Genomic DNA, 13,837 nt, shown 5'->3' with positions numbered 1-13,837 from the left:
GCCTGCTGACAACAGACTTGCTTTTCTTTATTTTCTTTCATGCAGGCCAGTGCAGACTTGGGCTTGGCTACAAATGTAATAATGCCAGCTGTAAAATGGCCCCATTTGGAGTATGTACCTATCGATGGTTCCAGTATATACTGTAATGTTAACACAGACTGAATTCCAGTAATCACCTGTACCTGATGGTAACGTGGCTGAAAAATAGTTAAGATGGGGCTGGCAGAAGCATATGGGGCTTTCTCCTGACTTGCAGTACACAGAATCATAGAATGCCAGGTTGGAAGGAACCTCATCTGGTCCAAGCTTTCTAGGTACTACTATAGTTTACATGAGATGGTTCAGCACCCTGTCAAGCTGAGACTTAAAACTGCCCAATGTGGGGGATCTACCACTTCCACGTGTTCCAATATTTAATGGTCCTCATGGTGAATAATTTACCTCTTGTGTCCAATTGGAATCTCCCCAGGAGCCCATTACTCCTTGTCTTTTCCATGTGACTCCTTGTGAACAGGGAATCTCCATCTTCTTGGTAGCCACCCTTTAAGAACTGGAACATTGTAATAAGGTCTCACCAAAGCCTTCTTTTCTCAAGGCTGAACAAAACATATTTTCTCAGCCTCTCCTCAAAGGCTGTTCAGAGCCTTTGGGTGCCAGTAGCAGAGCAGGTACATGAGCAAGAGGACGTTCAAGTTTGATCACAGCTGAAGAGCCTGTGTGGCTTTCACTGCTGCTATCTCCACCTTGCAATGAAGAGCAATTTATGGCAAAATTGGTAACTCTGAAATATTTTGGTTTTCATTTTTTGAACTTTGTTTGCCAATTAATTTCAAGAACCCTATGGGCTCATCCACTCCTTGTTCACTTTTCTACCCTTTCATATCTTTCACTTTGGTGTGCCCACTGTGGCTCCAAGGTTGGCAGCCTGCTTGAATGCAGAGCCTTGTCAGGTGGAATGTGACATTGAACCATTGCAGTGGGCAAAGTCTAGCATCAGCTGCTGGAGTTAATGAATCCTACACCATGCTGCAACAGGGATGGGAATCCCTGAGCTCAGGAGGTTCTCATGGAGGTCTGCGGCAATCTTGATGTGTGAGTGACCAGAGGAGATGAAAGCACATCTGGATATGTTTAGGAATACATATGCACTGGGTTATTTTTGTTTGCATTATATTTAATTCAGTGCTTGCACCTTATATTTTTTTCCCCTGTCTCTTGTTAAGATTCATTTGTTTTTTTTCTGGATAAGGAAATATATAAGTGATGCATATGGTTAGATGAATGTCTCTTAGCTGAATGATTCTGTGATTGTGTGCTGGACCTTTAAAAATAAAGTGTTCCCCAGGCTGTAGGCTAGGAGAGATTGCTATGCATCAAGGCAAGATGGCCCTCATAGTGAGTTGCACTCTCTCCTGTAGTTGTTACTTCTCTTTGTTTGTTTGATTTAATTGGTTACAAAAGCAATCCTGATTGTAGGCGATTTTGATATAGGTATTGAGGAAATGGAATAGGATTAGGTCTGTGGAAAAGGTCACTGAGGAAATCTTACAGGTACAGCACATTGCTTCACCTACTATTGTATCAAAGCCAGGTCTGGTCAAGACATCTCCCCTGTAATGCTCCGGCCTACCTCTTAGAAGGACAGATTCTGAACTAGATTATAATCCAGTTTCATTTTCTTTCCCCTTCAAACTCTCTTCCTTAAAACTAAGGTGCATAAATTATAACCAACACCCTGGTCTACAAATCTGGATGGATGCCTAGCTGCAAACCTCATGTCTGTGTTCCTGATAATGAGATAATATTTAAGAAGTCAACAGTTTCTTTTATCCAGATGTACTGGATGAAAGTCTCAGAAATCAAGGATATATCTAGGCCAGCTCTGGGTCAGGTGCTTCTACTTTGTGTGTCTTTTTGTCACAGAATCAGCTTGCTTGCATTATCATTTGGGAGTAAGAGACTCAGCAGCCTCTAAGCTGAATGTGGTCTCAGAGTGCCTTCCTGAGGGGGCTATTTTATTCTCTCTGTTGTACCTTCCTGTCAAATGTGATGGGAAATCAATTATGAATAGGAGATGCCTAATCTCCATGGATACTTGTTCCTGCATGGTGTCAAAATCTGACGTGGCTGTTTATTTTATCATATTTTACCTATGATTAATTTACTTAAGAAGGTGAGGGGAAAGCAAGAGGCTATTTGGGGTTGAAGCAAAAAATGAGAGAAAGGAAATTTGGCAGAGGTTCTCATCTGGAGCTGCTGGGAGGTCTCCAGAAGCCTGTCCCATACCTGCATCCCCAGAGCTTGTCGTCAGCTCTCATGCTTTGTTATGTGCTCACGGTAGGGTCTCAGAGGAACGCAGCTGCTCATAGACCAAAAGGTGACCTTTTGAGTAGCCAAAGAATGATGCATTATTTAGTGCATTCCTGGCTGAAATGGAAATGAAATTATGTTGTGAGAAGAAGAACGATTTGTTTATCCTTTTGCTTGGGTGCATCATCTTTGCACCGCACAGTGTTGTGGCACACACGCTCACTTTTTCTTTTGGGTAAAACTTTTGACAAGACAGGTATTGTACTTTGCAAAACACTGACTGTTAATGAGAAAGACCCTACTAGCCAATGCAATACACTTAAATTTAGAGGTACTACATTCCCAAAAAAAAGCTTTTATTCAAATAATGTGTAGGGGTGAAAGCTTCATGGTGAAGCATTTGTCTCTCGACTATCACCTGATACTGGTTAGTATCATAACCAGGTGCTATTTCAACAGGATTTTCTTCACTTCTTTCAATTAATCATGAGACTCTTGGAGGTGCCATAGCAGGACGTTCATTATGGGGATGTTTAATGAAGAGAGTATTTGTAATTTGCACAGACAGAGGCTTCAGCAACTGCCTTCCAGTGATCTGTGGTAGCCAGGTACTTAGGCACTCTGCATATCTGCTGGGTGAAAGAGGGGAGGCAGATGGGAACAATTTTTCACAATGTCTAACTTTAAGTTTTTTATGTAGTCTTCCAGACAGAGATTCAAAGAACCTGAGGCTGGAGCCTACCTCTCCTGCTGACTGTGAATGAAGACTGCAATATGCTCTGATGCAAGTCCATCTGCTCTTGAACTTTACAAATACCTTTAAAAAGATCTGTCTAGTAGTGTTTTTCCTTCGAAGTCTCCAACACTGTTCATGAAGGCTTGAAAGTGGTATTATTCACGTGTTTTAGATGAAGATAGCTGAGTTATCCATGTATTTTAGTTGACAATAATTGAATTGTCAAGATAACAACTGATTTGAGAATGGCCAGTTTTCTCCAGGAGATGAGCACGTGGATGGACCTGCAGGAAGATCCAGTTCTTACCAGGGATTTCACAGAGCACAACAGGCCCTGAAACGTAGGAAGGAGAAGAAATTTGCACAAATGAAGAGGAACCTAGCAGACCATGCTATCACATTGGAGAACCCAGCAGTAAAACTCTCCCTAAAATTGTAAGTATCTGCTTCTACGGGATTATTTTTTTTAGTAGATGGGGTAAGGCAGGTAAACAGGGATTCTGTAAATGACTACAAGTGTTTCAGTTGCCTATTTGACATTGTCTTAGGTGTTAAACAGCACAGGATGGCAAAAAAATTGCCACCTTTCTACTCAGAAGATAAACTGTCTTTAAAATGAAAGGAATTAAACCCAATGCTATGATTCTAGGATCCCAGTTAATTAAAATAGACATGACCAGAGAAGCAGAAACACCAAAGCAGCTTTCAAGCCATTTCTCTGCCATGTTCTTAATGACTCCAAGCCCTTATTTGCAACCACAGTGTTTGGTCATCCTATTGCAGCGCCCTGCAAACCAGCCTCCCCCAAAGGATGCAGCAGATGTGGTCTGAGAGAAGAGCTGAGCACAAGCTGGTGAGCATTTACTGCAGGGAGAAATACATGCTGTGGGATTTAGTCAAACAGCAAAGCACAAGCTTCTACTATGACTCATCTAGTGTAAAACTAGTGCTAAGTATTGAACGTAATTAAGACAACATTATTACAGTGAGATAGCACTTCTTTTTTTGGCTTGGTTAAAATCTTGAAAAGGTGTCATGTTTGCAGACTTCAGAGCTGTGAAGAGGATGAAGAGTTCTGATGAGAGTTCATTCTAAAAGATATCATGGCTATGGTGAGTTTAGATCATAATTTGTGTTATTCCTGAAGCTCTGCATGTGCATTTCGGTCACCTTCTGAAAGGCTGTGTTTTTTGTGAGAATAAACACAACCTTAAAGTAGTATTCATTAGGTAAGACTTGCAGCAGTGGCCTCTCTAGACATTCCAAGGGTTTGCTGATTCTTATGCCCACAAATCACATATTCTATTCTGAGCCACATTTCTTAAAGAGGTGCTATTGGTATTTTAAGTAATAGACAAAAATAATTGTATTTACCACTGAATGCAGTAGAAAATGTTGGAAACAGTGCTGTCAGAGAACTATAGATTCAACACTTGAACATAGACTATCAGCAGGTATGGGACAGAAGTCAGCCAATGTTCCTACCAGTGGGAACAGTTAAACAAGTAGGCCATTATAATTTGCCTACTTGCCCCAACCTTTTCTTTCAGGGGTCCACAAATCAACTTTGCATTTTATGAATGCATGTTCTTGATTAATTTCATTCAGCTTATTGGTTGCTCAATAGCCATCTATTCAATTTACTTGCTTCTCATTATCCTGAAGCAGTAACTGCTCTTTATGGTGTCATGATACTTTTTCTGTTCATTGATTAGCTGTCCAACTTGCAAGCAAGAGGTGGGAAATCAGAATGTAAGATGGTGACATGGACTATTTTAAGGCACAGGACTTTCAATGAATCCATTTCCAACTGTGTGTTTCAGTGGATACCTTTGAAGTGTGTTTATGCTCCAACTTGAAAATGCATTAGCTACTTCTTCAACCTAAGGTTGCCACCACTTTTCTTCTAATTTCCTAATGTGCCTCTTGTACCCCATTTTCATGTTCATCTCCAAGGAATTATCCAAGTAAATTACAGAGACTACAGAGTTCCAGAAGGAATTCCAGGCAAAAAATGTACTTGGGCCAAGACATCTGAGCCACAGCCAGTGAGCCCCTTCTTTTTTGTACAAACTGAACAAACTGTAGGTTTTTATAAGTCTGAAGGTTAAAAATTCCAAAGCCCTTCCTGAGAAAATTATAATTTAATATAAAAGCTGGATCAGTTCCCATTTTGTTTGCACTGCTGTTTTCTGGATGAGTTTCCAATCTATTAGTGAAGCAGCAAATGCTCCCCCAGCAACCAACCATTGATGTTTTGAAATGAAATCAAAAGCAGTGTAAGGTTGTTGAAGAAAATGTCTTGAAAGAACAAGAGTGAAAGACCATACCATTCCTATGATAGCTGCAAAGGTTTGTAAAGATTAAATCTGAGAGAGAGATTGGGGCCAGAGAGAGATCAAGGAGTCAAGTAAAAGATACCTGCCTGCAGAGCTTTGTGCTAGAATGCCTTCTTGCAGGTTCCTAGCCTAAAACTTTGTAGAGGTTGATCTGTTAGGGGCACACAACCAGAGGTGGAACTGCAGGAGAGGATGGATAAATTTCAAATGGAGAGGGCACCTGTTGACCATGGTTATTGCCTTGGACTCTGTATGGCTCTGGCAGGATTTACACAGCTTCTGGACATGAGAGAGAAACACTGTGCACACCTCTTCTTCATAGCATAGGATTTTTAACGTTAGGTGAGCAGCCAGGGCCCTTGCTGGGGGTGTGTCCTGGAGCTTCACTCCTGATGCAGTATCTGTCAGCTGATCTGACATATCTTTACTACAACCACGAGCTCAGTTCAAGCCTCCCATTGTGCATGTTGACAATAATTTTGTGGATGCTGCACAGCGCTAGAGAAAGAGACAGATGTGTGCAGCCCTTAAGAAGGCGTTAATTCCTTCTTAGGTTCTCCTTTCTTGAACCACACTTCAAAAGGTTACAGTGGGAATAGCAAAGGAAAGAAGTTGCAGACTTCACAAAAATCAAAGCCTACAGCTTGTGCTGGATGGGTATATTTGGCACACATCTGTGATTATGAAATTACTTTAAAATTGCTTTTGAACTTCAGCTGGATAATGATTCATCCTTTCAATTTCCTTTCTCCTTCCTGAACATCCGCCATTAACAAACCAACCAGTTGTGATGTTTTGCAATCCACATTTGAACCTACTTCTCAAAACATGGCATACTTCCTTAAATAAGCAATTACTGAGATAATTTCCACAAAGATAAGGTCAGTCTTGGGACTGAAAGATGGATCAACAACTCACTTAGGCAACCATCTTTGAAGTGAGTCAAGAAGCAGTTGCACTAGAGACTTGTTAAACTGCAACATCAAGAGGCAGTTTAAGTGTTTCTGTACAAACAGATATTGTGCAGCCTTGATTTGGTTGAGCTGAGCCCATATAAAGGATTTAGGCATATGTCTAAAGATGGAATTACTTATACAACTGAAGTTAAGATGTGCTTAAGTGTTTTGTTGTGTATGGGCCTACACACTACATCTGTGTTTGTATTAAGAGGAAAAGCTGTTCTACAAGACATTTGAGCATTTTTAAATGTATTTTTGTTCTGAACTGGAACAGGAAGTTTTACCCTGAAATGAAATTTAGGAAATCTTTAATTCCAGAAATCTTGTAATTTAGCATACTTGAAACAACTGTATCAGTAATGTTGAAATGCTTTGTGACATTAAGATTGAAACATTGCATGTCCACATATGCTACTAAATTAATTAGAACCAACTGTCAACTAAGCTTGCTGGGTTTGTCTGGGTTGTGTACCACCCACCCCCTGGATGCAGGAAGAGCTCTGGTCTAATCTAGCTTCGTGGCTGAGCTTTTTTCTTCATGAGAACTGTTGTTCCACCTAGCGCTAAAACAAGGATATTCATCGGTGCATGACGAAGAGCTAGACCTACTAAACCCTGCTCAGCCCAAATGGCTTTGTGCAGGGACATCCCAAGTGTCTTGAACCAGGTCTTGTGACACAAGTGCTTCAGACCCTGTGCTTGTGGGTGGTTTGAATCTTCCTTGGCTTATCAGTTCTGGCCTGGATGTATCCAAGGTGACTCCACACTGTCCTGGAGCCACGGCAGTTTGGGCATAGCACAAATGGGTGACCATATTTTGCATGTGATGCTGTATGTGACAAGTGAACCCCTCTGGAGCTGAGCAGTACAGCTCTGCAGCAGCCTGTCTGGGTGCAGGACTGAGCTGCAGCTACTTAAACTCGACCTGGGTCTTTGCAGAAACTTTGAGGTTCTTTTCCCTGAGCTCCTCAAGCCCGTCCTGTCATAGTCATCCTAGTATCTGGGAACTACACCCAGGCTGCAAACTTGACATTTTAAAATAACCAAATCAAAGCTAAGCATGTTTTGGTAACTTTTTACTGTTTTACCATAATCAATTGTAATTTTCTTGATACTGTTTCAGTGTTGTGGAATCAGCATTCACTGTAAGAAGCTTAATGCATTGGAAAAAATTCAAGCAGCTCTGTGACTACAGCAAGAATGATAGACAAAGTCTTACCAGGCTGAATATAGTATTTGCTCTGCCCATCTTTAGATACAATGGCTGTTCAAAAGGGAGTAGGTATCTGTCAATAGAATCCTGGAAGAGGATCATACAAATTAGCTGTTTACCCTGCTCTTCGAGTTACAGTCATTCTTCTCCAGACTCATTGCCTGATGGACCAGGTAAGGTTGATCCCTAGGCCAAGAGCTTCTCTTTGGGTATGTGGGGTTAAGAAGACAAAATGGTACTGAAGTGATTGCTTTAGAAAAATCTTTCTTTGGCCCAAACATATTGCACATGTTGAAATTTATTGAGACAAATGTTTTACCTAAAGTGTTTTTTCCTGCTTAAGTGTGTGGCTAGTTATGGCTTTGCTTTTATATCCTGTCCTTGCTTTTGGGGTTGTAATAAAAATCTACAGTCCACAGCCTTTGAGTCTCTAAAAGCTTCTGGGTCAGCTCGCCACAGCAGAGAAGTTTTCCAATCCCATTTTGTACAGATGTTCTTTCATCCTTTAAGACCTAAACTCCAGAAAAGCATACACCAGTGAACTTAGCTGGAGCCTGTGAATATTGTCTCTTGTGAAAGATCCCTTTGCCCTACCTTAGCTTCTCTTTTTCTGTAAGAAACTTGGGATGCCCCTAGTACCCAACTGAATGTTTTGGATTCAGATGTCAATAAAAGTAGGAGTGGGAACCTAAATTGTATGTTCATAACAGACAATATGATGGTTTTCTTATCTTGTTACACTTACTACACGTATAGTTGTATTTCTGCCTGAGGAAGCAAAACGCCTTCATAGGTGAGTACAGAGAGATGCATGTGTTTTCCCAAACCTAAACTCATCAGCTTGAACATACCTTATTCCAATCTGACACTTATTGTAAGAAATGTATTTTACATAATTGGCATTGGCAGCCACATATTCTGAGGGAAAAAAGTTTATTGAACTGCTACTGTGTATCACTGATAGTGATTTGCAGCAGTGTCTTCCATTAAAGTAAAGGGTAATTTAGCACTTGAAAGCCAGGCCTCAAAAACAAAATAAAACCCTTTTCTTTTTCCATGCCTAGGGTGGGATTCATCTCACCTCACTGTAGACATCGACAGTGTGGACACATATGGTAAGACCCATTACCCCAAGCTCCCTTTGCAGTCAATACGGGGAACAAGCACTTTTAGGCCATGATTCATCTGACCTATTTACATGTCTGCTGTAGGAGGAGATGAATCACTGCCGAGACTAGATGAGTGCGGAGGATAAAGGGAGCCTAAGATGGCCAGCTCAGATGTAGATGCTAATACAGATCTACAGTTTGAATGTAGACTTGCAGTTTGGAGTGACAATTTTTCAGAGAAGACTTAAAATTTCCTAAGCCACATTTTCCTAGTAGAATGTGTGTGTATGAATACATTTATATATACATATATATATGTATATGGTTTTTCATTCCTGCAACAGAAACATTTGCAACAATATCTTTTGAAAACTGGCCCTATATCCTCTTCTCCAAATGTTCCACCATCTGAAGAGCTGCCATTTTATCTCTCTCTGTCTCTGCCCCTCTTTCACACATACAAACATGTGTACACATTCTATGTTTCAGAGCTGGGCCTTGGGAATTGTTGGCATTAATTCAAAATATACTCCTCTGTGTGTGGTAGCCAGAGCTGTTAGACACAGGCAGATACATTCACTGGTTCTGTTTTTTAAAAAACCCAAAGAAAAATATGCAAACAAAACCATGAAATGAACATTTCTGAATTAGCTTCTGTTTAAAATGAACATTTTTAAATTCATATTTTCTGCTTGAATCTGTTCTACTCTGCCTGCAGCCTCGGTGAGGCAGGGCATTGTAGGAAGATGAACACCAGTTTCAGGGAGACAAGTCGTGATGCAGAGGGAGAGGGAAGACAGGCTTGATCATCTAAGAAAGGGTGCAAGTTCCCGAGTGCAGCTGAGAGAAAGACAAGAGAGACGTAATCTACAATTCTGTGTAGAAGATCAAAGCTGAAGGAGTCTGGTTTATGGGGAGTGAGGATGATGCCTTTGCAGGTATGCTTCTGTGGTTACCGTAGGATAATGTCCCAGTGCATCTGAACACCCACCATCTAGACTGAATATGGCATGAGGGTAATATTGTTATAAAGGAAGGAAGCAAGTCACCCTTTTGCAGAGCTTTGCAGTGCTCAGCTGCTGCGGAGGAATGCTTGGTGTAGCTACAGCAGCAGTAGACAAAACATCCCTCCCATCCAGCCGCTGGCACACCACACAGCCATCACATAAATATGTGAGCACCTGGTTAATCTGTTTGCTTGTGACAGATCTTGGCATGCCCTCTCCTCTGACTGTAAAGCTTTACTGACTAGTGTTTAGCAGGATTTTTTTTTTCCCCCCTACAAGCTCTTGTCTGGCATGGGAGGACTTGGAACAGAGAGACACTGGCTCTGGCAGCAACAGGAAACTACATTTTGGATAACCCTTTACAGTGCAGGCTTTGCAACCATTTAAGGGCTTTTCTGTGGGGATCAGGAGGAAGTGCTGTCTGTTATCTCAAGTCCATTGCAGTCGGAAGGGTGACTGTGGCTGCAAAGGCCTTTGGCAGAGGCCATGAGGATCTGAAGGCTGCCTCTGAGAAACAGGCACGGGCTCATGGTTCCCTACCGTGCGCTGTGAAGAAGCGGCTTTAGGAAGAGAGTGCTCTTTCACTGGTCATCCCAGTGATCATTCATTAAATATAAGGCCCTACAGGAAAACCAGAGCTTTGTGTTCTCCATGCCTTCTCCTGCATCAGCCCTGATGTCAGTAGTTTCGAACCATGGAAGTTAAATTAAGGTCAGTGCAGTCTAATAGGCAAGGGAGAGCAAATGTGAACAAGTCAAGGTAATGAGAAAATACCTGCCATCTAGAGCTGTCATAAGCATGAATTTACATCACTCCCTACGAAATAAATAAATTACAGCCTGTGGAACGTTACTTTCCATGGATGCAAAACTTTGCTCATGCCACTACCAACAAAAAAGTTGGCCTCCCTGCTTTCCACGCAACCAGTGGCTTCCACCGAAAGCCCCGGAGGGTCGTGCTTGGGCACGGAGAGACATCTGCAGCCACTGCCTGCTTGGGCTCCGCGGCTGGAGAGGGATCTGCTCGGCTGCATCCCCCTGCTCCTTGCCGTGCTCTGGCAGAAAGTGTTTCTCCCAGCTCTGGCAGCACCACAGCCACTTTGGGAAGCACACGACTTCCTCAGGAGACAGCGTTTCTTACTTGTGCTGCAGGCTTGCAGCAGGCACAGCGCTGAGGCAATATTTATATCAGCTTTTGTAGCATCAGTGCAGCAGCTGCAATTTTGGGAACTGAAGTACTGGCTGGAAGTGGAAAGAGAGGCACAAAGCATACCATGCCACACTGAAATCAGGGTGGAAAGAAGGAAAAGGAAAAACAAGGAAAATCAGCAACCAGCCTCCTCCCCCAGAGAACTCATCGTGTTCCTGGGTGCCAGGGGTGCTGCTTGCCCTCCAGATGGTTACCGCGGGGCCCATCTGTCTAGGAAAGTGAGTCAATGGAAATTGCAGCTCAGGATGCCAATAGTGGGACTGGATCTCTCCCCATGGTGTGCCTGTGCTCCTTGGGGAGCGGGACAGAGGCACGGGAGTCCCCGGGCAAGTCGGCTTTCCCGGCCACGTGCCCAGCAGCCAGCAGGGAGAGGAAGGAGAGAGCTCGAGCCCCTGGCCCCTGTGCAGCGCAGGGCAGCACTTGTGTGCTGGTTAGGGAGGCTGCCTCCAAAACATCTGCAGCCTGGTGCCATGCCTGTCATCAGCCCCAGGAGGCTCAGGAACCCGGCTGCAGGGCTGTGCTGGTGCAGCCACTGGTATTAGAGGCCTGGAAGCCATGGCTGGCTGAAAGAGAGTGGAGTCCACTGCGTCTCCTCACTCTTTCATCCACCCTGCAACTAAGGCAAGTAAGTGCCCATGGCTGGTCCCACATGTGTAAGAGGAGCTCTTTGCTGCCCATGCATGCTTTTAGGAGGTGACTTGTACCTTTGCTGCCAAACAGCAGCTGCTGGCAGGACAGCGGGACTGAACTTTTCCCTGCACACTACTTTTTATCCACAGAACTCCACTGGTTTGTGAAGATATGTCTGACGGAGCAGGTGTCACACAGTCACCAGTTATCTTAGAGCTTAGTGGAATTGAACAAAGTTGCTGTGGAGCTAAAAGATTTCCAGCAGGTGCTGCCTCAGACACTGTTTTTTGGATGATACACACTTTGTCATGAGCAAAAGCTGAAGGTTATTTGCCCCAAACAGAGCTGTCTTGTTGCAAAATACCTTAACTCTCCTGAACTGCACATGGCCTCAGCAAAAAGGTCCTCTCCATTGGGCCACCTGTGAGCTCTCTGTGTCCGTGTTCCCCACAGCCCTCTGAAAGGGCTGCCATGAGGCTCCAGGCAGGGGAGGCAGCAGGCAGGGGAGTCACCGCTGAATCTATCTGGGAGTACTCTGAAAACCAACACCTGCAGACAACACCCGGAGACAGAGACGCTATTCAAGACTGGCAACATGATGTGCATGGCTTCTTAGGCCATGTTCCTCAGGAATTCCCCTCCGATGTCCCACTTTATATGCCCTTGTGCCATGAGTAGCTCTACTCCCTCTCCCTGAGAACTGAAACTTCAATGCCTAAGCTGTTTTCTTAGTACAGGCACCCTGCAATGTTCCTGGTGAGTGGGTTTGGGGTGAGACAGGCAGGGAGAGGGAGGGAGTAAGCAATGACATGCCAGCAGATCCTCAGAGGTGGAGGGGGGGAGGGCTTGGCAACTCTTTCAGCACTGTCCTATTGCAACAGGAGGGAGGAGGATACGCAGAGGTTACTTAAAAGCCCCCAACGTTTTTCGGTGTTTCTATTGCACTTCAGAAATTCTGCAAGGAATTCTGCAAAGTAGAAGGAAAAAAAAAATACTATCTGAAAAGAAGGTACCCTTGCTAACTAAAAAAACTTCCTTTAAAAGCTTACTGCTATTAAATAATTGCTAGATTTTGAATTGCTGTTTTCAGGAGCTTTGGGAAAAAGTAATGTTCTCAGCCATGAATATTTTCTTAGAAGTTTGGCATGGCTTTTTCATTGCTGCATGCTTACACTGAAACAGATGTGAAAGCAGTTTTGACTTGCTCAAAGAGAAGTCTCTGATCAGCCTACATCTGAGATTTCCCTTTAGGTCATTAGTGGGAGAGAAATAAGTGGATAAGTGCTTTTTATATTTTCTCCTTTTTTTTTTCTCTCCCCTTTCCCCCTCAATCTCTCTTTCCCCCAGCCCCCCTTCTCACAGTTTCTCAAAAGTGGATTTTCTAGATGCAGGAGTTGGCCCTTTAGATATTGGGTGTTCGTGGGCATAGGGACAAAAATACAATTCTCAAGTAATCATCTACAGACTGTTGTAGGATGTAGTGCTTGGGATGATTGCAGTATGACTTAGAATGTAATTTTTACTGGGGGGAGGTGGTATGTGATGCACTTTCTGGAAATATAATTTGCTGGTTTGGATTCAATCAATTCTATTCAATGCTGTTTTGGAGGGTAGGAGAGTAAATGATTTTCTAGTTCTTTAACCTGAAACTCCCTGATGTTTTTAATGCCCTGTTTCTCCTAGGATAATACTTCTGTGTTAGACTTCCCTCTCTTTCTACCGCCCCCCTTCTTCTCTTATTCATGTGTTTTGACAAACACAAAATGCCTTCCAATCCTTAGAGAGCTGTATTTCATCATTGCACTGATGTTTTCTGCTTCTCAGTTTTTATGTATGTGAGGCTAAAAATATGTAGCTCTCTGGCACCCCACACTGTTTCTGGTTTCTCCCATCTTACATGTGCCACACAGGCTCATGTTTGTTTTTTCCTTGAGCTCTTTCTTTCTTTCATGGTCTTATATAAAATATTTTTACTACAGGATGTCTGAAACAACAACCACCAGTGAAGAGAACAGGAAACCTCCTCTGAATGGGAGACGAGCCCTCCCATCAAGCAACTCCAATGATGAAGAAAATGAGGTCCCTGAGATGGAGGCTTTTGGATTGATACCTAGAGGATTTAATCCAAAAGGTACGGTGCACAATTAAAACATGAGTCTATTTTTACATCTTCCATACTCACCTCTGGCCCGATTTGTGAATTAAAACCAGACCAGTTTTCTCCTTATATGTTTTGTTATCAGATAGCTTTTCTTGCTGCTCATTAAAAACTTGTTAAAAAACCATCCTGTGCATAGAAATGTTACTGCAGGGTTATAGGTAGGG

General features: G+C 42.9%; 1 protein-coding gene across 1 annotated transcript in view; it reads left to right on the top strand.

The window, feature by feature from the left end:
* Window positions 1-13,492: 13,492 nt before the first annotated feature.
* Window positions 13,493-13,837, top strand: part of F13A1 (coagulation factor XIII, A1 polypeptide) — a 59,180-nt gene continuing 58,835 nt past the window's right edge. Inside the window, exon 1 of the mRNA XM_010000918.1 lies at window positions 13,493-13,643. Within this exon, the coding sequence (XP_009999220.1) occupies window positions 13,493-13,643 (151 nt within the window). The remainder of the gene's footprint in view (window positions 13,644-13,837) is intronic.

Source organism: Chaetura pelagica, unplaced genomic scaffold, assembly GCF_000747805.2.
Source record: "Chaetura pelagica isolate M959 unplaced genomic scaffold, ChaPel_1.0 scaffold104, whole genome shotgun sequence".
In the NCBI taxonomy this organism is placed as follows: domain Eukaryota; kingdom Metazoa; phylum Chordata; class Aves; order Apodiformes; family Apodidae; genus Chaetura; species Chaetura pelagica.
This window is presented reverse-complemented; position numbering and strand designations above follow the sequence as displayed.